Here is a 22,638-nt window from a genome sequence, read left to right as displayed (position 1 = left end):
TATCATCCATCATGAAAACCTGTGTGCTAAAATTTCTAATTCAGAGCTTAATAATGTGATGAATACAGTGGCGCGAATTGTGAATTTCCTTGTTGCTCGATCTGCTTTGACTCACAGACAATTTCAAGCATTGCTAGAAGAGATGGACAGTACTTATAACGACATCCCACTTCACGGCAACATTCAGTGGCTAAGTTGTGGCAAGGTTTTGGTGTGCTTTGTAAACTGTTTTGATGCAATCAAGGCCTTTTTGTGGGAAAAAGAACAAAACTACCCCGAACTGGATGAAAACAAATGGCTGTGTAAGCTCATGTTTCTAACTGATATCACCGCTCACCTAAATGAACTCAACCTCTGTCTCCAGGGTGCAGGGCAAACAGTTCTAGATCTTTATGAAGCCTGGCAAGCATTTGTTGTGAAACTAGCAGTTTTTTCCAGGGATATTCAAACTTCTACTTTCCGCTACTTCCAACTCATAAAAGAGCTATCGACACATTGCACTGTCAATGTCGATGAGATTGGAAAGTACATGCAAGAACTGGAATCAGAATTTTCTGACAGATTTCAAGATTTCCAGCAATTTGGCCCAATGCTTTCTTTTCTAATTAAACCTGAAAAGTTCAACGAAAGCGACTTGGATTTGTCTGTATTTCAGTGGATGGGTGTTGAAGATTTCAAAATGCAACTCATTCAGTTAAAAAGCTCAGAATTGTGGGCATCAAAGTTTGTAGATCTGCAGAGTGCACTTGAAGCTACCAAGAGAGATCATGGGGCTTCTATTCTGACCTGCTGGACATCCTTGCCTGAGAAATTTAACTGTTTGAAGAAAATTGTGTTTGCAATGCTTTCAGCATTTGGATCCACATACCTGTGTGTACAGGTCTTTTCACACATGAAATCTGTCCTCTGTCCCTCTCGGAGCGTGTTAACAAGTGATCACTCAGAAGCCTGTGTACAGCTTAAAGTATCCAAATATGTGCCAGACATTGGAAAACTCAGCAAGGAAAAGGATCACACTAAACTAATAAGATCTGCATTTTAATTTAATTTTAAATAAAGCTTCTGAAACATTTTGAAAACCTTGTTTACTTTACATATAATAGTAGTTTGGTTATATATTTTAGACTTATAGAGAGATTTTCTAAAAAACCTGAAAATATATTACCGGCACGCAAAGCCTTAAATTAGAGTGTATAAATGAAGATTCGGCACACCACTGCTGAAAGGTTGCCGACCCCTGGTCTTGAGCAAAGTTAGTCTCAGCAGCTGGAGTGTGTCTGAAGTCAGACTGAAATTTATTATATACATCAGTACTTTCTAAGTGTTCCTGTAGCCATATGGCTGCCATTCAAGACCTGTAACAATTATATCTTACATATATATGGCACTTATCACCTTAAAATATCCCAAACACAAATTAAATACAGTGGGAGCCCTTAAAAATTACACACTTACTGCTTTTGCTATTATATATATTGACTGTATTCCTTATACATTTAGAATGGGGAACTATTGCAAATAACAACATTTACTTATAATCAAATGGCAGGTTTTTTTTAAGGGCACTATGTGTATACAGGCATTGCTTCACTTATCTGTGAAATGTAGCCATCTCTGGGGCAGACTTTAGAGGTTATTTAACAATGAATAGCAGCGCTACTTTTAAAGAAGATTAGTGGGCTTGATTCTCAGTTACACTAAGGCCCCTTTATGCCACTATGGCAACAGAGGATCTTTAAGGAGATGGAAATAGTTCTGCAAAAATAACATGTTCAGAGATCTTCCCTGATAATGCAGAGCTGGTGTAAGGGTGCTGCACCAGCCCTCCAACTAGCCTTTGTCAGAGGCAGAGTGGAGGTCTATCCAGTGTGTACTGCGGCTATTCTCTGATTTCTAGTGCCTACAGTGTCACATGACCAGGACATGGGCAGTTGTCCCTAGTGGTTGTAGCAGGAGTCAGGCCTAATGGTCCAATCAAGCATCAGGCCTAGTGATTAGAACATGAGTTAGTAGTCAGGAATTGGAGCCCAGGCTCAGAGCTGGAGTCAGAGGCCAGGTGCTAAAGCCCAGGGTCAGAGCCAATGTCAGAGGTCAGGAATTGGAACCAAGGGTCAGAACTCGGCTACCTGGAGTGAGGCAATGCAGGGGAAGGGCTGAGAACAAGGCAGGGGCTATCAAAGCCACAGGAACATGCTTTGAGCAGCCAGTGAACTGCTGCTGCTGGCCTTAAGAGTCTGTTTGCTGTCTCTTCCAACCGAACAGGTGTTGTAGCCAGTGAGACAGCCTACAACGGGCCAGCTGCACTTGTTAGATTGCCACTACAGGGCCTGCTGCCAGAGTGACTCTGCTACAGGCCCTGACTCTTGACACGTGGGAAGCCATGGAAAGCTGTTTAAATTAGAGTAGCTCTTAGGCTGCTCTAACTCACACCAGAGATCAAGCAAGTCCCTGAATAGTCTCTCAGGTGTGCACACAGGTAACTAAAATCAATCTCCACCACCATCACATGCTTGCTAAAAATGAGAATCAGGCTCCATATTTAATTGAAACTACCGAGAAATTTAGTTGGAATTTGACTAAGACTCCATAGCTGATGCAATTTTTGCAAGAATAAAGGTAACTGGATCTTTTGTATCCACAATAGTTCTGGACTTTGATTTTGCATCCCATTCAACAGCAGACACTTCAAGTAATACAAAGTCTAACACAATGCAGGGCCATTTGTTCAATACTGACTCAGGCTAAATAACCTTTAATAAATCACCAACATCACTAAGTTGCATGTGTTATCTTAGAACCAGAAATGATAGCATTTATCACTCACTTCTTGTAGAAGTCCACCTTCTGGTATGGCAGTCTCACTGGATAGATAATCTTTTATTGTGTCACCAACTTGCTTCCTACAGTGCTTTTCTTGAATGGCTGTTGAAAAAAGTAATTAACAATATATAAATATTACTGATGAGGGCTTTTAGTTACTGAAAACATTACTGTTGGTTCTAGGGAGAGAAACACATATTTCACAGCTCAGATGTTTTTATATAAAATTCTTTCCTTGCTCGTCATTATACCTATCACGTTATTTTTACTGGTTATGTTTTTTCTGTTATACTCTACATATAAAAAACAACAACAAAACCATAGGAAAGCAGCATAGAAGACAATTGACATGTTGCCACGCTGCTTTTGTTTACAGAAGAATACATGTTATAAAAATTCTAACTAATGGCAACACTGTTCAGAAGACTGTCAGAGTAGATACAGGATATGAATGAGTTTTCTTATTTTCTATTTTGACCTCTTGTTTGGCATGAAATTTTCTTGGCCTCTCACTTCTATAAATTTGAGATTAGTTCTAAGACTCAGGTGTATATGCTTGAAATGCCTTTTTTTTTCAAATTTGAAGTCAAAGTTTGTTTTTTAGCATGGAAAGCATGAAAACTTTGGATTAAAATTGCAAATTTTAATACCAAGAGGCCTAACAGAAACAAAGGCAGATTACTTTGGCTGACTGCTTTTCCTATGCATGAGCTGTAAATATTGGTTCTGAAATATCATTAGATAATCAGATTTAACTTTCTTCTGGAATAAATATGAAGTTGAATCCCCGAAAGAGTGATGATTTCAGATCCACTCTCATTTTTGAGGATAATGAAAGACTCACCCAGAAGACAGAGTTGATTATACACATCATCTGCTAGGTGAGTATCTGGATCATTGAGGGAGTATGGAGTGTGAAGCAAACCTTGTGATTCTGTCAATAAATAATGAAGCTAAAGATTCAGCTTCATTATTACTGCTGGGCTTTTAGTTATTTGACCTGGATCATCTTGAAACAGTTATGATGGCTAACTGAGATGAGACGTTCACCACTGTTCAAACATACCAGTCTAACATATCCAGTCTATAGAAATACTGTTCTTACTCAGTTTTGCTCTGTTGATATGAAGGGACAGTGAGAAGGGTCTGTCAACAAGTGGACCCAGGGCAGTTGGCTACTCCAAACGTCAGCCCACAGGTGCTGGAACTAGGGGTATTCGGGGTGCTGCTGCATCTGAATTGAAGTGGTTTCCATCATATACAGAGTTTTACAGTTTGGTTCAATGACTCTCAGGACCCCCACTGTACAAATTGTTCCAGCACCCCTGCATCAGCCTGGAGTAACAGGTTAATAACTCCAAAATAGGGATGAAACAATCTGAAATAATTCATTCCACATAAAAATATATATAAAAAAGTCTGGAATGTTACTTGGCTCTTTGCTAAATGTAGTGATGACAACTGGATGCAATTTTTGAATAAGAGCCCAGAGTAAAAACTGAATAAAAATGTTCATGGATTTAACAGTATTAGTTGAAAATGACAAAGGGCGTGGTCCAAAGTCTATTGGCGTTATTTCTCCTTATTTCATAGGTTTTGGATCAGGTTCTTATTAACTTGAGGCTCTATAAAGAGTAAAGAGACACGTTATCTTTTCAGATCAACAGAGATACCACAGTTCTGGCAGTTACTTACGAAATTTCAATTGGTTTTTAGTTCAGACAGTGAACATTTACTGCTAGTGATACTGTGGACTCATATTTCCTAAACTGTAATCTCAAGTATAGATAATAAATTCCTCACCTGAGTTGTGGAAAACACACTAGGATGTCCCAAAACTACATGAAACAGGACTAAGGGTGGCTTTCCATGCAAATTTTTCCAGCCACCATGATTTCATGTTTTCAACCTTGCAAGACATTCTGCAAAATGGATGTGAAACTCCAGTGGAAAGGTGCACATTTTTAGGGGATGGGTTTTGTAGTCTGTCTTGGTTTAAATGTTAGGTTTATTGGGAAAGGTCACATGATGTATCTTTTGCATATCCCTGCTCAATTGAGCTTGCTCCTAGTATTAGTAAGGTCAGTCATAATGCCATTTGCAGCTGGTTATTACAGAGAGGGTGTAACTGCAATTTCTGAAAGCAGAGCCCCCATCCTACTGCTTCCCTAACCCCCAAAAGTACATTTTCATAATTCTCTACACAGAGGCTTATTATCTCTGTGTAGGTTAAAGGACAGACAGGGAGTGGCAAGAGGAAATGAAGATTTATTTGTTTGAGTTCTTTTGGCTTTGTCAAACATTCCAGTGGGGCTAACTCCATCTTTAAGAGGAAAGCAATATTTTATTTTATTTTATTTCATCGAGCAGGCTAGGGTTCCCTGCCTGTTTGTTAGCCTTCAGGCTGACACAAACATAGCAGCAGAGACACAAGAGATGTTTGTTCCACAGTCCATCTAGTACTAATTCCATTTCCAAATAGGAAGTATTTTACTGTACTGTCATTTCACCTGCTAGGAGTTCCTGTACGTTCAGCCACACCCTCTGTTTCATAACACATTGTACACATTGCCCCAAAATGTGAACAGACCCACAGCAGAAGGCAAGGCAGCCCTCCTTGTGCCAAGAAGCAGAATGCGTTTCTCAGAAGCAGAAAAATTGTAACTTGTGCCTGGATCAGCATCTCTTCCTCATCACTATATACTCCCCCTCATGATTGAAGACACCGCATTAAAATTAAATATGAATATAAAATCTTTAAGTGGAACCAACCCATCAAGGAAGCAGGGATCAGTCACTAATGCACAAAGAGCTCAGAAGAGAGGCTGTTACTGATGAGAGTGTGTCACTGATGAAGGCAGCAGCAAACATGGATTCTCTGTGAGGAAGAGCAGGACATATTACAGAGTGCAGAGGAGAAACTGAAAAATATTACCCCATTGGGAGTAACAGGTAAACACAAGCAACAATTAACCTCTGTTTTAAAGTCCTAATGACGCCCTATCAGTGATTAGAGACAGGCAATTTTTTTGGACAAACTTTTCATCGAAAAATGCATTTTGGGAGGTCTGAAAGTATTTACCCAAATTGGGTCAATTTGATGAATACTTTCAGTTGAGAACATTTTTTCAAAAAAAGAGTCAAAATATTTTGTTTTGACCATTTTGAAATATTTTGTTTAAACTTTCATTAGAAGCAGTATTTTGGTTTCAAATTTGGCCCCAGATTTAACTATCAAACAAACACAAGAAGGGTGAAAACACCTGAAACAGCCAAATCAAAATTTAAAAAAATGGTTTTATTGACTGGAAACTGATTGAAAAACAAAAATAATTTTGTTTCAGTTCAACTTGAAATGTCTGGGTAGATTCAGCTGAGATTTTTCAGTCTGATGAAAATTTTCCAAAAAAAATTGTTTCTGTTCATATCAAAGCAGAGGGTATTTTTTTTCCAGATTTTTCAGTTAAGCCTCTGAACCAAAAAACCCATTATTAACTCAGCTCTACCAGTGACTGAGTAATAAGAATTAAACAGGAGTCACTAGAAAGAAGGCAGCAAGTGATCCTGATTGGTGATTTGATAATGAGGAATCTTGTTCTGAGACACATGTGGCCAAATTTGAAAATTAAATAGAATGCTGCCTCCATGGGTACAGGACAAATGATATAACAAAAAGGATAAAAGAGAGCTTGAAGAATGCCAGGGAAAATTCCTCTAGATGTCATGCATGTGGGAAAAGATGAAGGTATCATCTGTGTCAAGAGGTGGGGTTTGAATTGATGGAGCCTGGAAAAGCTTTCCATGAAGAGACACAACTGTTTGGATTATACTGTCTCCAATTAAGGGCAGGAGACTAACCTGTCAGGTTCAAAATTGGCAAAGTTGGTTAGGTAGGAAGTGGACAGAGGGGGGAGCTTTTGCTTAACACAAATTATCTGTTACATACTTCCAACATACCAAATAAAACAGAAGATGGAGCTGTTCTGCAAAAGAAGATGAAAAATAAGAAAAGCTATGTTCATATACAAGAGTGACAAACACATGAAGCATGGGCAACAAATGTGAGAGGATAACAAATTCTAGCAAACCTGGTGAAATCAGAGGAAGTATCAAAATTCACAACTCTGTAAAGGCTGGAAACTACTACAAGACACTGTAATTGAAGAACATAAGAATGACCATACTAGGTCAGACCAATGGTCCATCTAGCCTAGTATTCTCTCTCTGACAGTGGCCAATGCCAGATGCTTCAAAGGGAGTGAACAGAACATGGCAGTTATCAAGGGATCTATCCCGTTGTCCATTCCCAGCTTCTGACAGTTAAGAGGCTGAGGACACCCAGAGCATGTGGTTGGATCCCTGATCATCTTGACTAATAGCCATCGATGGACCTATCCTCCATGAACTTATCTAGTTCTTTTCTGAACCAAGTTAGAGTTTGGGCCTTCACAACATCCCCTGGCAATGAGTTCCACAGGTTGACTGTGCATTGTATGAAGAAGTACTTTGTTATGTTTGCTTTAAAACTGCAGCCTATTAATTTAATTGGGTGACCCTTGGTTCTTATGTTATGTGAAGGAGGTAAATAACACTTTCACTTTCTCCACACCATTCATGATTTTATAGACCTCTATCATATCCCACCTTAGTCATCTCTTTTCCAAGCTGAAAAGTTCATCTTTTTAATCTCTCCTTGTATGGAGTCTGTTCCATACCCCTAATCATTTTGGTTGCCCTCCTCTGCACCTTTTCCAATTCTAATATATCTTTTTTGAGATGGTGTGGCCAGAACTGCACATACTATTTAAGGTGTGGGTGTATCGTGGATTTATATAGTGGCATTATGACCTTTTTTGTCTTATTATCTATCCCCTTCCTAATGGTTCCTAACATTCTGTTACCTTTTTAGACTCCCACTGCACACTGAGCAGATGTTTTCAGAGAACTATTTAAAATGACTCCAAGATCTCTTTCCCGAGTTGTAACAGCTTATTTATACCCCATCATTTTATATGTATGGTTGGGATTATGTTTTCGAATGTGAATTGCTTTGCATTTATCAACATTGAATTTCATCTGCCATTTTGTTGCCCAGTCACCCAGTTTTGTGAGATCCCTTTGTAACTCTTCGCAGTCTGCTTTGTACTTAACTATCTGCAAATTTTACTACCTCACTGTTTACCCCTTTTTCCAGATCATTGATGAGCAGCACTGGCCCCAATACAGATCCCACTGATCTCTGGGAGACTTGCTATTTACCTCGCTCCATTTTGAAAACTGACCATTAATTCTTATGCTTTATTTCCTGTCTTTTAACCAGTTACTTATCTATAACTTTACTTAAGAGCCTTTGGTGAGGGACCTTGTCAAAGTCTTTCTGAAAGTCCAAATACACTGAGTCCACTGGATCCCCGTTGTCCACATGCTTGTTGACCCCTTCAAAGAATTCTGAGAGATTGGTGAGGCATGATTTCCCTTTACATAAGCCACCTTGACTCTTCTCCAACAAATTGTGTTCATCTATGTGTCTGATAACTTTGTTCTTTACTATAGGTTTAACGACACCCGCTCAAGTTATAGTAGTGACACAGTTTAATCCATCCCAAGAGTAGTGGGGAGACCATCTTTCTCCTGGACTGCTGCAACAGCTGTGCTGTCCCTTACACTGGGCAGATCGTAATTTCATTTCAAACTCAGTTGATCAAAAAAGAAACTGAAAATACCAAGCCTGATTAAACTATACATTCTTTTGCACTCTTGAACATCATCTCTTTTCTATACATATTCATTTCTCTTTAGAGCCAAGAATAGCTGGTCATGTGTACCCTACTGAATGGAAAGAGAACTCTGTGCATGAAATTGTCTTAAACTGACCTATAGCCATGAATCTAATGGGACTATTCCTCTCACTACTGATGTGCAGCACACACTAACACTAAGGACTAGACTCCATAGACTGTGCATTAAAAATCATGCTAGGTACAACATGAAGAAGAGTTATTAAACTACTAAACAATCAGAACAGCATCTTTTCATTCTGAAATGCCACAGCTCACAGTTTGCATGACTGTTTCAGGAAAGAAATCACCAACAAAATCCATTCTCAGACAGCCTGATGTTTGGAGTCCAGTACTGTAGCAGGGCCCATCAGACTGCCAGATGAAATTATGCTAGCAATAATACGAAGCTTTCCTTCCCTACTCAGTGGTTTTCTTAGTCTGCTTCTTCTTAGGAGACTCTTTGAAATATGTCTGCCCTTTGAAGTTTAAGTGCAGCATGGCATTTATTTAAGGTACCAAACTCAGCAAACTGAACTACTTTCTTTTCTTTCAAAATCTCTTCTTCTTTCTTTCAAAATTATTTGCCTCATTCTTACTGAGAGCTTAATGTGTTTCCCATGTACATGAGGTATCAAAGACATGCCATCTTCTGATAGTTACATTCTCCTCTAGCTATTTTACTGTATATTTTTTTCTCACAGCTTTGCATGATTAGAGCTCACAGATATCTTCACGGCATGTGGGCGGGAGCTGGGCACAGAGCCACTTACCAAGTTGAAACTCCACCCTTTGCTCCCCTTCCCTCCCCAGTTTAGGAATTTCTTTTGAGAAAAACACCAGGCGGAGACCAGGCCTTTTGGTAAAAGCAGACTGCTGACTAACCAGAGCCTCACTGTCACGCAATCTAACCAGCTGTCAATCTTTTCTTGCATCTGACAGTGGCCTGGCTCTTGTTCAAACCATTGCGTGCAAGCAGACAAGCCACATTACTCTATGAAGTATTTCATAATAACAACAGCTGTTAAATATTGATGACTCCTGGCAAGCTCTGAATGCTTTTCGTGAAGGTTAAGCCTTCATGTAATGGAACCTAATTCCTCATTATATATTGTATCAGATATCTGGAAATTGCCTAAAAAAAGAAATGTAGCTTAAAGTAAAAGAATCAGAAAATAACTCCCATTCATTAGGGAGAGGGGCAAAACTGGCAAGTTAAAAGGTGAAGAATATTTCTGTCAAGTAAATTCCTTTTTACAAATAGAAGGGAAAAGGCTACAGGAAAAACGATCAAAACAATTGGTTTAGTTATGTTCCACTTGGTTGTTGTTGCTTTTTTTATAAATAAGTTCTGATGAAGAAAGCTTTGTAAAATAGCTGTCTGATTTGTCTTGTATATTTACACAAAAGACTTTAGAATGCATGAAACTATTCATATATTAAACACATCATAAGTGGCAAAGTACCCATTTGTGCACCCCTTCTAGTACCCTCAATCCTGAGGGAACTGGCTAGTGCTGGTTTCATGGAAGGCAGTGAGGGTGCTAATGTGAATGGTTAGAGAGGGCTTCCAGCACTGGGGAGGTAGAAAGGGGCTAGTTTCTTGTCTTGAGCAAGTCCTGACCTCCCGCAAGCCCCAGCAGAAATCTTCCATGTTCTTCAGCTTGATCTCCTGAAACAACTCGCTCTGCTAACTAGTCTCACTTGACCTGACTCTTGACCCATCAGAAAGGGAGTCAAGTCAGGCAGAAGAACATGGCATTTGAACCTGAGCCTTTGGGACGGAAATGGCATGAAGCTAGAATGGGCAACACTGAGGATTCAGGCTAAAGGCAGAGGTCACTGTGTGAGGCAAATGAGGGAACCTCACCCAGGGAAGGAAAGCTATTGGGGGAGCATTATGGGAGAAATTTTTGTCTCTCTTTTGTGAGGATGTAAGAATGTGGGGAGGGGTGGAGACGGAGGAGGATTTAAATTAGAAGAGGTAAGCTAAGAAACTGTAAACAACAATATACTTATTTTTAGTTTTATTGCAGCTCATTGAGGAGAACCACTGGGAAGTTTAAGAGAATTCATGGCAAAGATTACTCCACCCACCTCCCTGTCCCTATTGCTCACAATCTGGGACTCATACCAAGCAATGTAGTCTTGCATAACAAAGAACTACTCATTATTTACACTTTATTAAAAGCAATATTTTCTAAAGAAAGTGAACTTCTGTCTGTGAAAACCAAGATACAGCTTTTTTGCTAAATGCACTAGAACTTTTGAACTAAACTGTGTCAACAAATGAATCATAAGCTCTACGTGGTGCAAAAGAAATGTAAATATTGTAGTCATGTCAGATTCACGATAACTATGGTAGGAGGCGGAACTTTAATTTCATATGGAATTTCTTATAGACTTTTCAAAGAGTTACTCGTGAAGCTGTCAGTCCAGAGGTGACTTATGTAGTATTTAGGAAGTGTGTTTAAAATTATGTTTGTCTATTTTTGAGATCTCAGGTTGAAAAATTATGATTTTTACTGAAGTTTTTCAGATGTTTTACTCTGTTTTCCTCTCCCCCATCCCAATTTTGTACACGAGAACACAGTTTAAACCAGTTAGGATGATCCAGGCTTTCACTTGTTAATCCATTTTAACCTTGACTGCCCTGAGTCTTCCTCATCATCTGGTCAGCCATCCCACTCCCTGTTTGTCTGAATGTGAGATCATCAGATTACATATTCATTTTATAGTTGCACATTCAGATTGAGATTCAGAGGCACCTGTGGTTTAGCTGATAGGTAATCAGAGCTGCTGAGCATTTCCCATTCCTCCCGCATGTCCTTGCCATTAAGATGGCACTGGAAGTTACCCAGTAGGTCTTGATGGTTACTCTGCTTGGCTGTTGTGCATCTTTTCACATGCACAGCAGTTTAAAAAATCCATAGAGGAAATAGTCAGACTAATCCTTCTCTATGTCCTCTGAATTCTCAGCATTTTCTCTAGAGTCACAGAATTTAGTCCATTCTCTTTCAGTGTGGCTCAAAATATTTCATTATTCCTAAGCCATATTTTTTTATTGAGCCCTGACCCCTAACGAGAATACCACAAGCACGCAGACCCTTTTACCCATGTGTGGCAAAGTACCTTCTTCTCCTCAGCAGGCTCAGTCCTTTTTAGCCTTGGAGACACAGGCTTGGGCAAAGCAAACCCTTCTAGGTAGCATAGGGTCTGACTAATCCTTCCCTCAGTCAGTCCCTTGTGCTTGTTTTTCTTCCCTTCTGGGGACAGAGTGCAGCCTTCCTTGCCTAACTTGCTGGCAGCTTCCCTGCTTCTCTCACTCTCCACCCTGCTTCCGAGCCAGGGAAGGTTTAAAAAGGTCTCCAGCAGTTGGAGCCAGCTGAACCTAATTAGTTCCCTAGTAACCCCTTTTCCAGCTGAACCTTATTTCCTCATGGTTATCTTTCCTCAGTGGATTGGGAGAGGCCTTTTAACCCCCTGGGACTAATTACTACCCCCTCCTTTGTAGCCGTTTGTCCTGGGTTTGCTACATATCCCCCCTGTTCAACACTATGGGATTGGGCTACTTGGGTCGGAAAGCAGTGGACTCTTGATGGGCCATCCGCATTGCCATGTTGGGTTCCAGACCTATGTCGTACTTTGAAGTGGAAGGGCTGAAGTGACAGGAACAATCTTGTTTCTCTCGCGTTTTTGTCCTTGTTTTGGTGCATCCACTGCAAAAGGCCATGGTCCGTGACAAAGGTAAACCTCCGTCCAAGTAGATAGTAGGGGAGGCTTTCTATGGCCCATTTTACCGCCAGGCATTCCTTCTCCACTATGGCGTATTTCCGTTCCCTATGTAGGAACTTCCTACTGAGGAAGAAGACGGGATGTTCGTCATCTCCGATCATTTGTGAAAGCACTGCCTCCAGCCCTACTTCAGAGGCATCGGTTTGTAGGATAAACTCCTTCCACCAGTCTGGGGCAACTAGTACGGGGTCTGTGCAGAGGACCATCCTCAGATACGCAAGAGTGCCTTCGGCTGCAGCAGACCATTTTACAATGTCTGGGCCCCGAGCTTTGGTTAGGTCCATTAATGGGCATGCCCTGGTGGTTCATTCCCCACTTTGCCGCCTATAGTACCCCACTAGTCTCAGGAATGCTCTGACCTGTTTCTTCCGGAGTGGTCAGGCCACTTCTGTATAGCTTCTAACTTGTTGAGCTGGGGCTTCACCATGCCCCTCTCCACTATATACCCAAGGTACTTGGCCTCAGCTAACCGATTGAACATTTGGAGGGATTTGCAGTCAGTCCTGCCTTCCTCGGGGTATCCAGGACTGCTTCTACCTTCTCCACGTGCATCTCCCAGTTGTGGCTATATATGATGACGTTGTCGAGATAGGCTGCAGTGTACCTTCCATAGGGTTGTAACAGTTTGTCCATTATCCGTTGGAAAGTAGCGGGGGCCCCATGCAACCCAAAGAGGAGAACAGTGTACTGATATAGTCCTTCTGGAGTTGCAAAGGCTGTCTTCTCCTTGTCAGCCTTGGCCCGGGGGATCTTCCAATGGCCCTTGGTAAGGTCAAGGATAGACATAAACTGTGCCTTTCCCAATCTGTCAGGCTTAGGCACTAGAACCACAGGACTGGACCATTGACTATGAGATTCTTTGATGACTCCTAAGGCCAGCATTTTCCTGACCTCTTTCCAAATCTCTTCTCTCTTGGCCTCCGAGATCCGGTATGGCTTGATATTCGCCTTCACTCCAGGCTCTGTGAGGATGTGATGGTGAACCTCAGTAGGCCTGCCTGGCTCTTCCGAGAACACATCCTGGTTGTGTTTGATCAGGCTGATCACTTTTGATCATTGCTCCGGAGTCAACTCCGGGGATATTCCCACCAGTCGGGCTGGTTGCCTTTAGGGGATGGTGTCCCCAGCGTCACCACCGGAGCTTCTCTATCCTGCCAAGGTTTCAGGAGATTTATATGGTAGATATGCTCCAGCTTCCGGTGACCTGGCTGTCAGGCCTTATAGTTGACTTCTCCTATAGCTTCTATTACCTCATACGGCCCCTGCCACCTGGTCAGGAGCTTGCTCTCTGCCCTGGGTATGAGCACCATCACCCGGTCCCCCACCTGGAACTTCTGGGTTGTTGCTTGGCGATTGTAGTATGTCCGTTGTTTCCCTTGGGCCTTCTCCATGTGTTCGAGCACAAGGGGGGTGACTTGGGCTATTCTGTCTTTCATCTGTAGCACATGTTCAACAACGTTTCTCCCAGGGTTCGGCTGTTCTTCCAAGTCTTCTTTAGGCAGGTCCAGTATGCCCATGGGGTGGCGACCATATAACGACTCGAAGGGGGAGAATCCAGTGGAAGCCTGAGGAACCTCCTGTACGGCAAACAGCACGTAAGGTAGCAGGGCGTATCAGTCTTTCCCATCCCACTAATCACTTTTCGTAACATGTTTTTCAATGTCCTATTAAAACATTCGACAAGGCCATTGGTCTGGAGATGGTAGGCCGATGTTCTAAGGGTCTGTATGTGGAGTATTGCACATAGGTCCTTCATCAACTTAGACACAAAGAGGGTTCCTTGGTCCATCAGGATCTCCTTAGGTATTCCTACTCTGGAAAAAATCTGGACTAATTCTTTGGCTAGGGTCTTGGACACGGTATTCCATAGGGGTATGGCCTTAGGATATTGGATTGCATAATCTAGTACTACCAGAATGTACTGATGGCCCAGGGCTGACTTCTCCAATGGCCCTATTATGTCCATAGCTATTCGCTCAAATGGGAACTCGATAATTGGCAGAGGTACCGGGGAGCCCTTAAATGTGGTCGGGGCCCATGGATCTGGCATTCCAGACACAATGTACAATATTGCTGGACCGCCCCATAAATGCCAGGCCAAAAAAACCTCTGTAGAATCCGATCAAGGGTCTTATCTACCCCTAGATGGCCCCTGAACAGATGGCTGTGGTCCAGATCCATTACAGTCCTCTGATGCTTCCGGGGGACCAAGAGTTGTTCTATGACTTGCTCTTGGACCTGGACTACTCTGTATAGCAGATCATTCTTAATCATATAATATGGCCCTGGGCCCTTAACTTTCCCCTCCATGGGGACCCCATTTACCTTGACTACTTCTCTATGAATATTGTGGTATATGAGATCATTGGCCTGATCCTGATAAAAATTCCTGAGTGCAGTCCCCATTTGTCCAAATTCTGGGGGGGTCTACCTCTGTCTCCCCCTCAGGGAAAGCCCCTGGGGAACTAGGTCCAATGATAGGGTTGTTAATGGCCGACCCAGTCCCACTGTCGGTTGAGCCCCTTCTTTCCCCTACAAGCGTAGACTTCTGGTACTGGATCAGGATCCTTGTCCTCCTTTTATCTCCCTCCATTCCCTCCGGGTCTTCCTGGACTTCCCCAGTGGGGAGAACATATTCTGGCTAAACTCATGGAAGGCTGGGGGAGGATCACCTATCTGGGCTACACCCTGGGTCTCAGGGTCATTATTTTCTTCTACCTCCTCCCCAGGGAGTAGGCTATCAAACCCCAGAAAGTCTCGTCCGATAAGGACAGGGTAGGGGAGTTTCGGAACTACTCCCACCGTCAACTTAGTGGGGTTTCCGAGAACTTCTATTTTTACGGGGATGGCTGGATAATAGTTGACATCCCCATGCACACAAGATATTCCCCAGTGTTTGGCCTGGGACAGTTGGTCCTGCCTGGCCAGCTTCCCCGAGACTAAGGTGATTGCACTTCCCGAGTCTACTAACGCTGTGGTCTCTATACGATTCATCTTAACAGGCCTAGTGTATCTATGAGGGACCATCGCAACCCTGACTAGACTTATTAGATCACATGATCCCCCTATATCTCCCAGTTCACATTGCATAGGTTTTCCTAGATTTGGGCATTGGGCAGCGATATGCCCCAATTTGCCACAGGCATAACAATTGTACCCCGCTTGGGGCAGCCCCCTATTTTTCAGGCTGCTGGGCTTTATCCCCCGAGTCTTTCTCCCCCAGTCCTCAAGTCTCTCCAGGACTGCCGGCTGCTCTTCCACCTCCTTCCTCCCCTCCATTATCCGGCTTGGCGCTAGGGCAAACCGGGGCCTCGGTGCAAAGACTGGTCTCCGACTCTGGTGCCATCCTTCCCCGGGGGTTCGAGAAGGTTCTTGGGCTGCTAAGTGTCTCTCTACAAGGGCAACTAGTTCATCATAAGAGGAGGGATCATTTTGGTGGACCCACCCTCGTATGTCCGGCAGCAATCCCCTCATGTATCTGTCCAACACCAGGATTTCCACTACCTTCTCTGGCCCATGGGTCTCGGTGCGGAGCCACTTTCGGGCGAGGTGGATCAAGTCAAATAGCTGAGACCTCAGCGCTTTGTCATCCCGGTACTTCCACTCGTGGAAGCGCTGGGTCCTTATGGCTGGCGTCATGCCTGACCTCGCCAGGATTTCCACCTTCAGCTGGGGGTAATCCATAGCTGATTCTGTGGTCATGTCGAAGTAGGCCTTCTGGGCCTCCCCACATAGGAATGGAGCCAGGATACATGCCCACTGGTCTTGGGGCCAGGTCTCCCGCAGTGTCGTCCTCTCGAATTCAAGGAGATATGCCTCTACATCGTCATCTGCTGTCATCTTCTGTAAATAGTTGCTTGCCTATAACGGCCGGGTCCCCTAGGGCCTGTGTGTCAGCATGGTCAGGGCTTTCAACTGGCTCACCACTTCATTCAGGGTGGCTTGATCTTGGGCTGCCTGGTTCATCAGCAATTGGTCTGTCTCCTATTGGACACGTACTGACTCTTGCGGAGCCGCCATCTGTACTCTGGTAGCCTCTTGTTGAGCCGCAGTGGCCCGTATCAAAGCCTTCACTATGTCCTCCATTTTTTTTTGTGATTTACCTTGCCCTGAGATGGCTTGCCACAGAGCCTCACTCACTATGACATCCCACTCCTGAAACCACATGTGGCAAAGTACCTTCTCCTCAGCAGGCTCAGTCCTTTTTAGCCTTCGAGACACAGGCTTGGGCAAAGCAAATCCTTCTAGGTAGCACAAGATCTGGCTAATCCTTCCCTCAGTCAGTCCCTTGTGCTTGTTTTCTCCCCTTCTGGGGACAGAGCGCAGCCTTCCTTTCTGGAAGGGTTCAGAGCCTTGCTGCATCTAACTTGCTGGCAGCTCCTCTGCTTCTCTCACTCTCCCCCCTGCTTCCACACCAGGGAGGGTTTAAAAAGGTCTCCAGCAGTTGGAGTCAGCTGAACCTAATTAGTTCTCTGGTAACCCTTTTCCAGCTGAACCTTATTTCCCCATGGTTCTCTCTCCTCAGTGGACTGGGAGAGGCCTTTTAACCCCCTGGGACTAATTACTACCCCCTCCTTTGTAGGGATTTGTCCTGGGTTTGCCACACCACACAGAGCTCCTCTGAACTGAGTAGGCTCTGCACTGGCACAAGGATCCACATGCACTGTTCTCATTGCAACATCAGGACCTTGTTCACTCAATTTCTGGGGATGACAAGAAAGACAGAGGAACAAGAACAATGTCTGTGACATTAACAAAATAAAGTATATCTCAGGAGCAACAATAACAGAAATCAGAATCTTATGATCAAGCCTGTGTGTGACTGAATAAGAGTATGATGAAAGAATAAGTTATGTTATTCTAGAGAACAGGAGTGGCTAACAGGGTTTTTGCGAAAAGAGTCTGCAGGTGAAGGAGAAGCGAGTATGTGATCCTTGCGGTAATTTTATTGTCTGTGTTTGTATTTGTGCTGTGCTTGCTGCTTGACTGAAATATACCATGTGGTCTGTTTGTTTGGGGACCATGTGCTGAGCCTAGAGGCCTGCTAGGCAAGGCTGAGAGCTTCTTAACGAGACTTTGATACCTAAGCCCTTTAGCACTCATCAACCCTTAACCAGGGGGCAGGGCTACTCAGGAAGACCAGTGCTTTAAAAAGCCTGCTCCCAAGTGACGGGAGGAGCAAGTGAACAGGAGTGGCTAACAGGGGAGTTTTCCAAGGGAGTTTAGAGGGGAAGTCAGTGGCAGATTTAAAGTTAGTGGAGCCCTGTGTGCAGCTTCATTTTTGGGGGCCCCGTTTTTCATTCTTTTTTTCTTCATGCTCATCTTATATTATAAGTAATGGGAAGTAAATGAAAATAAAGTGAGGTACCTTCAGGACTGGCGTGAGGGTTTCTCACGCCCTAGGCGCATGGCCATTTCATCGCCCCCCGCACTGATCCCGCGGCTCCGGTGGAGCTGCCACAGTCATTCCTGCGGAGGGTCCGTTGGTTCGTGGCTCTGGTGGAGCTGCCGCAGGCATGCCTGTGGGAGGTCCACCGGAGCTGCACGAGTAGCCGACTGTCCGCAGGCATGACTGCGGCAGCTCCACCAGAGCCACGGACCAGGGGACCCTCCGCAGGCATGCCTGCGGCAGGTCAACCGGAGCCACCTGCCGCCCCCCCTGGCAAAATGCCACCCCCCGAAGAGTCCTGGTGCCCTAGGCGATTGCCTAGGCTGCCTAAATGGTAGCGCCAGTCCTGGGTACCTTGATTGGGGCAGGGGGTTGGGGTGCGGGAGGGGGTGAGGGCTCTGGAAGGATGTTTGGGTGTGGGCTCTGGGCTATGGCAGGGGGTATGGGAGAGAGTGAGGGCTCTGGGAGGAAGTTTGGGTGCAGGCTCTGGGCTAGGGCAGGCAGGGCTGGCTTTAGGCCAATTACCCTGATTCCCCAGAATTGGGCCCCGTACCTAAGAGGGCCCCGCGCCTTAGCCACCTTTTTAAATTAAAAAAATTTTTTTTACATACCTGGCAGTGGTCTGGGTCTTCAGGGGCACTTCAGCAGTGGGGGGTCCTTCACTCGCTCTGGTTCTTCGACGGCATTTTGGCGGCGGGGAGGGAGGGTCCTTCAGTGCCACGGAAGACCCAGAGTGAGTGAAGGACCCCCCGCCGTGGAAGTGCTGCCGAAGATCCGGACCGCTGCTGGGTATTTGAATCAGGCCCTGCAATTCCTAAAGCTGGCCCTGAGGGCAGGTGGTTGTGGTGCAGGAGGGGGTGAGGGCTCTGGAAGGAAGTTTGGGTACGGGGTGCAGTCTCTGGGCTAGGACAGGTGGTTGGAGTATGGGAGGGGGGCAGGGGGTGGTGCTTACCTCAGGCAGAGCAGCTCCCAAAGCGACTGGCACATCCCTCCGGCAGCGGCTCCTAGGTGTGGGGGGGGGGCTCCTCCACATACTGCTGCCTGCAGGCACTGCCCCCGCAGCTCCCGTTCACCACAGTTCCCATTGGCCGCAGTTCCCAGCCAACAGGAGCTGTAGAGTTGGTGCTCGGGGCAGGGGTGTGTGCAGAGACACCCCTCAGAGGCTGCAGGGACATGCTGATTGCTTCCAGGAGTGAAGCAGCATGGAGGGAGGGAGGCAGAGCAGGCAGGGAGCTGCCTTAGCCCTCCTACTGGCACGTCTCTGCATGTTCCTTGGGGGGAGGGGGCAGCGGGTCTTCGGGCACTTCCCGGGGCGAGGGCAGCACATGGAGCTGCCTTCCCCCTGCCAGGGACATGCAACGATGTGCTAGCAGCCGGCCACTTCTGGAAGCAGCATGGGGCCACCAGCCACAGCATGCAGGCAGCTTGCCTGCCTGAGTCCTGCTGCGCCACCGGCCAGGACTCAGGGACAAGTTGTCAGATATTTGTCCTGCATTTTGGGCCCCCCCCACCCCCCGTGCCACTGCTTGGTTTGTTTCATGGTAAATCCACTGCTGGGGGGAGTGTGTGTGTGTGTGTGTGTGGGGGGCTAGATACACTTATCATTCTGTAAACGTAAAGCCAAAAACACCCTCTGATAAAAACAAAAACAACAAAGGAATGAGCTGCAGGAGTAAAAAGATAATGCAGGCAGAAGTCCAGCAACACAGTGGGAGCCATCCAATTTATTGCACCAAATGCAGCATGTATGATTACCTACCCTATGGGCGCATTCGGTGCAAGGAGCTCTTGGCCCTCAGAGACTGTGTACGGGCTTTGGAGACCAGAGTGGCTGAACTGGAGGAGCTAAGGGGGACAGAGAAGTACATAGATGAAACTTTTTGGAACAGAGTAGAACGGTCTGACAGACTCTGTGCTACTGAGGAGGATCAAAGTCTCAGGGAAGGAGACCATCCAACTGGAGAAAAGGGAAACAATCACATAGTTGTGATCTTCCTTCCAGATGATGTTGTAATATCCTCTCGCACTGAGGATACCTCTCTGGAGGAGGGAACTCCAGTTATTGGGAAGAGACAGGTAATAGTTATGGGGGATTCGATCATTAGAAACATAGATAGCTGGGTTTGCAATGACTGGGAGAGCTGTATGGTGATTTGTTTGCCTGGTGTGAAGGTTGCGGAGCTCTCGAGACATCTAGATAGACTTATGTGTAGTGCTGGAGAGGAGCCAGTGGTCATGGTATGTGGTAGATACTTGTGACATAGGGAAGGATAGGAGAGAGATCCTGGAGGCCAAATTTAGTAAGGTAAGAGGTTGAAGTCCAGGCCCTCCATAGTAGCATTCTCTGAAATGCTTCCAGCTCCACTTGTGGGGCCAGACAGACAGGCAGAACCGCAGGGTTTCAATGCATGGATGATGCAAGGGTGCAGGGAGGAGGGGTTTAGATTTATTAGGCACTAAGGAAACTTTTGGGAAAGGGGGAGCCTATACAGGAAAGATGGGCTCCACCTAAACCAAAATGGAACCAGATTGCTGGCACTTAAAAATAAAAAGGTAGTAGAGCAATATTTAAAGTTGAAACGTGTGGAGGAGCACGTGGTTCAGATAGAGACATCCCTTAGGGGAGGTTCTATTAATGGAGATTCTCTATGTCCTAGTAAGGAGGAAAGGATGGAAGATGATAATATATGGGTAGGATTTGATAAGTAACAGTCAAATGAAAAAGAGACCCATTCAGTTACATCACATACAAATTTTTAGAGTGCTTATATATAAATGCTAGAAGTCTAAATAAAAAGATGAGTGAACTAGAGTGCCTCATATTAAATGAGGATATTGATATAATAGGCATTACAGAAACTTGGTGGAATGAGGATAATCAATGGGACACAGTAATCACAGAATCAGAGAATATCAGGGTTGGAAGGGACCTCAGGAGGTCATCTAGTCCAATCCCTAGACAGATGTTTGCCCCAGAGCCCTAAATGGCCCCCTCAAGGATTGAACTCACAACCCTGGGTTTAGCAGGCTGTACAAAATATATCGAAAGGACAGAACAGGTCATGCTGGTGGGGGAGTGGCACTATATGTGAAAGAAAGCATAGAATCAGATGAAGTAAAAATCTTAAATGAACCAAACTGTACCATAGAATCTCTATGAATAGTAATTCCATACTCTAATAATAAGAATATCGCAGTAGGGATATATTACCAACCACCTGACCAGGATAGTGACAGCAACTGTGAAATGCTTAGGGAGATTACAGAGGCTATAAAAATAAAAAAAACTCAGTAATAATGGGGGATTTCAACTATCCCCATATTGACTGGGTACATGTCACCTCAGGACAGGATGCAGAGATAAAGTTTCTTGACACCTTAAATGACTGTTTCTTTGAACAGCTAGTCCTGGAACCCACAAGAGGAGAGGTAATTCTTGATTTAGTCCTAAGTGGAGCACTGGATCTGGTCCTGTGACAGATTTTTGTTACCAATCTGCCTGGGGCATCAGGTGATCAGGCTGAGGCTGCAGGATTGTTAGGGGAGGAGATGAAGGAGCACACCAAGTGACTAATTTTAAAACCTCACCTGTGGGAGGTCCGCCAAAGCTGCAGGACCAGCGGACCTTCCGCAGGCAAACTGCCAGAGGCAGCCTGCCTGCTGTGCTTGGGGCGGCAAAATCCCTATAGCCGCCCCTGGTTCAACATATTAATAAATGATCTCGAAAAAGGGGTAAACAGTGAGGTGGCAAAATTTGAAGATGATAGAAAATTATTCAAGATAGTTATGTCCCAGGCAGACGGCAAAGAGCTACAAAAGGATCTCTCATAACTGGGTGACTGAGCAACAAAAGGGTAGATGAAATTCAGTGTTGATAAATGCAAAGTAATGCACATTGGAAAATATAATCCCAACTATACATATAAATTGATGGGGTCTAAAGTAGCTGCTACTGCTCAAGAATGAGATCTTGGAGTCATTGTGGAGAGTTCTCTGAAAACATCCAGTTAATGTGCAGTGGCTCTCAAAAAACTGAACAGAATGTTGGGAATCATTAAGAAAGGGATAGATAATAGGACAGAAAATATCATATTGCCTCTGTATAAATCCATAGAATGCCCACATCTTGAATACTGTGTGCAGATGCTGTCGCCCCATCTCAAAAAAGATATATTGGAATTGGAAAAGGTTCAGAAAAGGGCAACAAAAATGATTAGGGGTATGGAGTGGCTTCCATATGAGGGTAGATTAATAAGTATGGACTTTTCAGCTTGGAAAAACAGATGACTAAGGGAGGCATGGTAGAGGTCTATAAAATCAGTAAGAGAAAGTAAATAAGGAAGTGTTATTTACTCCTCCTCATAACACAAGAACTAGGGTTCACTAAATGAAATAGGCAGCAAATTTAAAACAAACAAAAGGAAGCATTTTTTCACACAATGCACAGAATTAAAAGGTGACCATAACACATTTTTCCTCATATGACAAAAAGAGAAAAGTCTGATGTGTTGAGTAACAAGTGTTTTTTAGTAATTGATTGGATCATGCGGTTTCATACAGCATTGAGCACAGGGAATGCTCACTTTTGCGTACCCTGATAGGAAAAATAAGGGGATACTGACAAAGATCTAGCTTGAAAAATATCTGATCATTTTCAGCCCTACCATAACTGAGCTCAGCTCCGCTTGCTTCAGTGGAGGTGCACTGGCTTACTCCATGATTCAGTTTGGCTCAAAAAGTTAGGGAATGCAATAAATAAATTCCTAATAGAATTCCATCTACTCAAAAATCAAATATGAAAATCCATGCAATTCAGAAAGTGTATAAAGAATGCACTTAACACCCACCCCCCTTCCC

General features: G+C 44.3%; 2 protein-coding genes across 2 annotated transcripts in view; both read right to left on the bottom strand.

The window, feature by feature from the left end:
- Nucleotides 1-22,638, bottom strand: part of LOC127043896 (dynein axonemal heavy chain 5-like) — a 644,537-nt gene that overhangs the window by 527,890 nt on the left and 94,009 nt on the right. The gene's annotated exons all lie outside the window — the stretch shown is intronic.
- The window catches only part of AHRR (aryl hydrocarbon receptor repressor), a 116,015-nt gene that overhangs the window by 38,992 nt on the left and 54,385 nt on the right, over nucleotides 1-22,638 (bottom strand). Inside the window, exon 3 of the mRNA XM_050938182.1 lies at nucleotides 2,825-2,922. Within this exon, the coding sequence (XP_050794139.1) occupies nucleotides 2,825-2,922 (98 nt within the window). The remainder of the gene's footprint in view (nucleotides 1-2,824; nucleotides 2,923-22,638) is intronic.

Source organism: Gopherus flavomarginatus, chromosome 2 (assembly GCF_025201925.1).
Source record: "Gopherus flavomarginatus isolate rGopFla2 chromosome 2, rGopFla2.mat.asm, whole genome shotgun sequence".
In the NCBI taxonomy this organism is placed as follows: Eukaryota; Metazoa; Chordata; order Testudines; family Testudinidae; genus Gopherus; species Gopherus flavomarginatus.
This window is presented reverse-complemented; position numbering and strand designations above follow the sequence as displayed.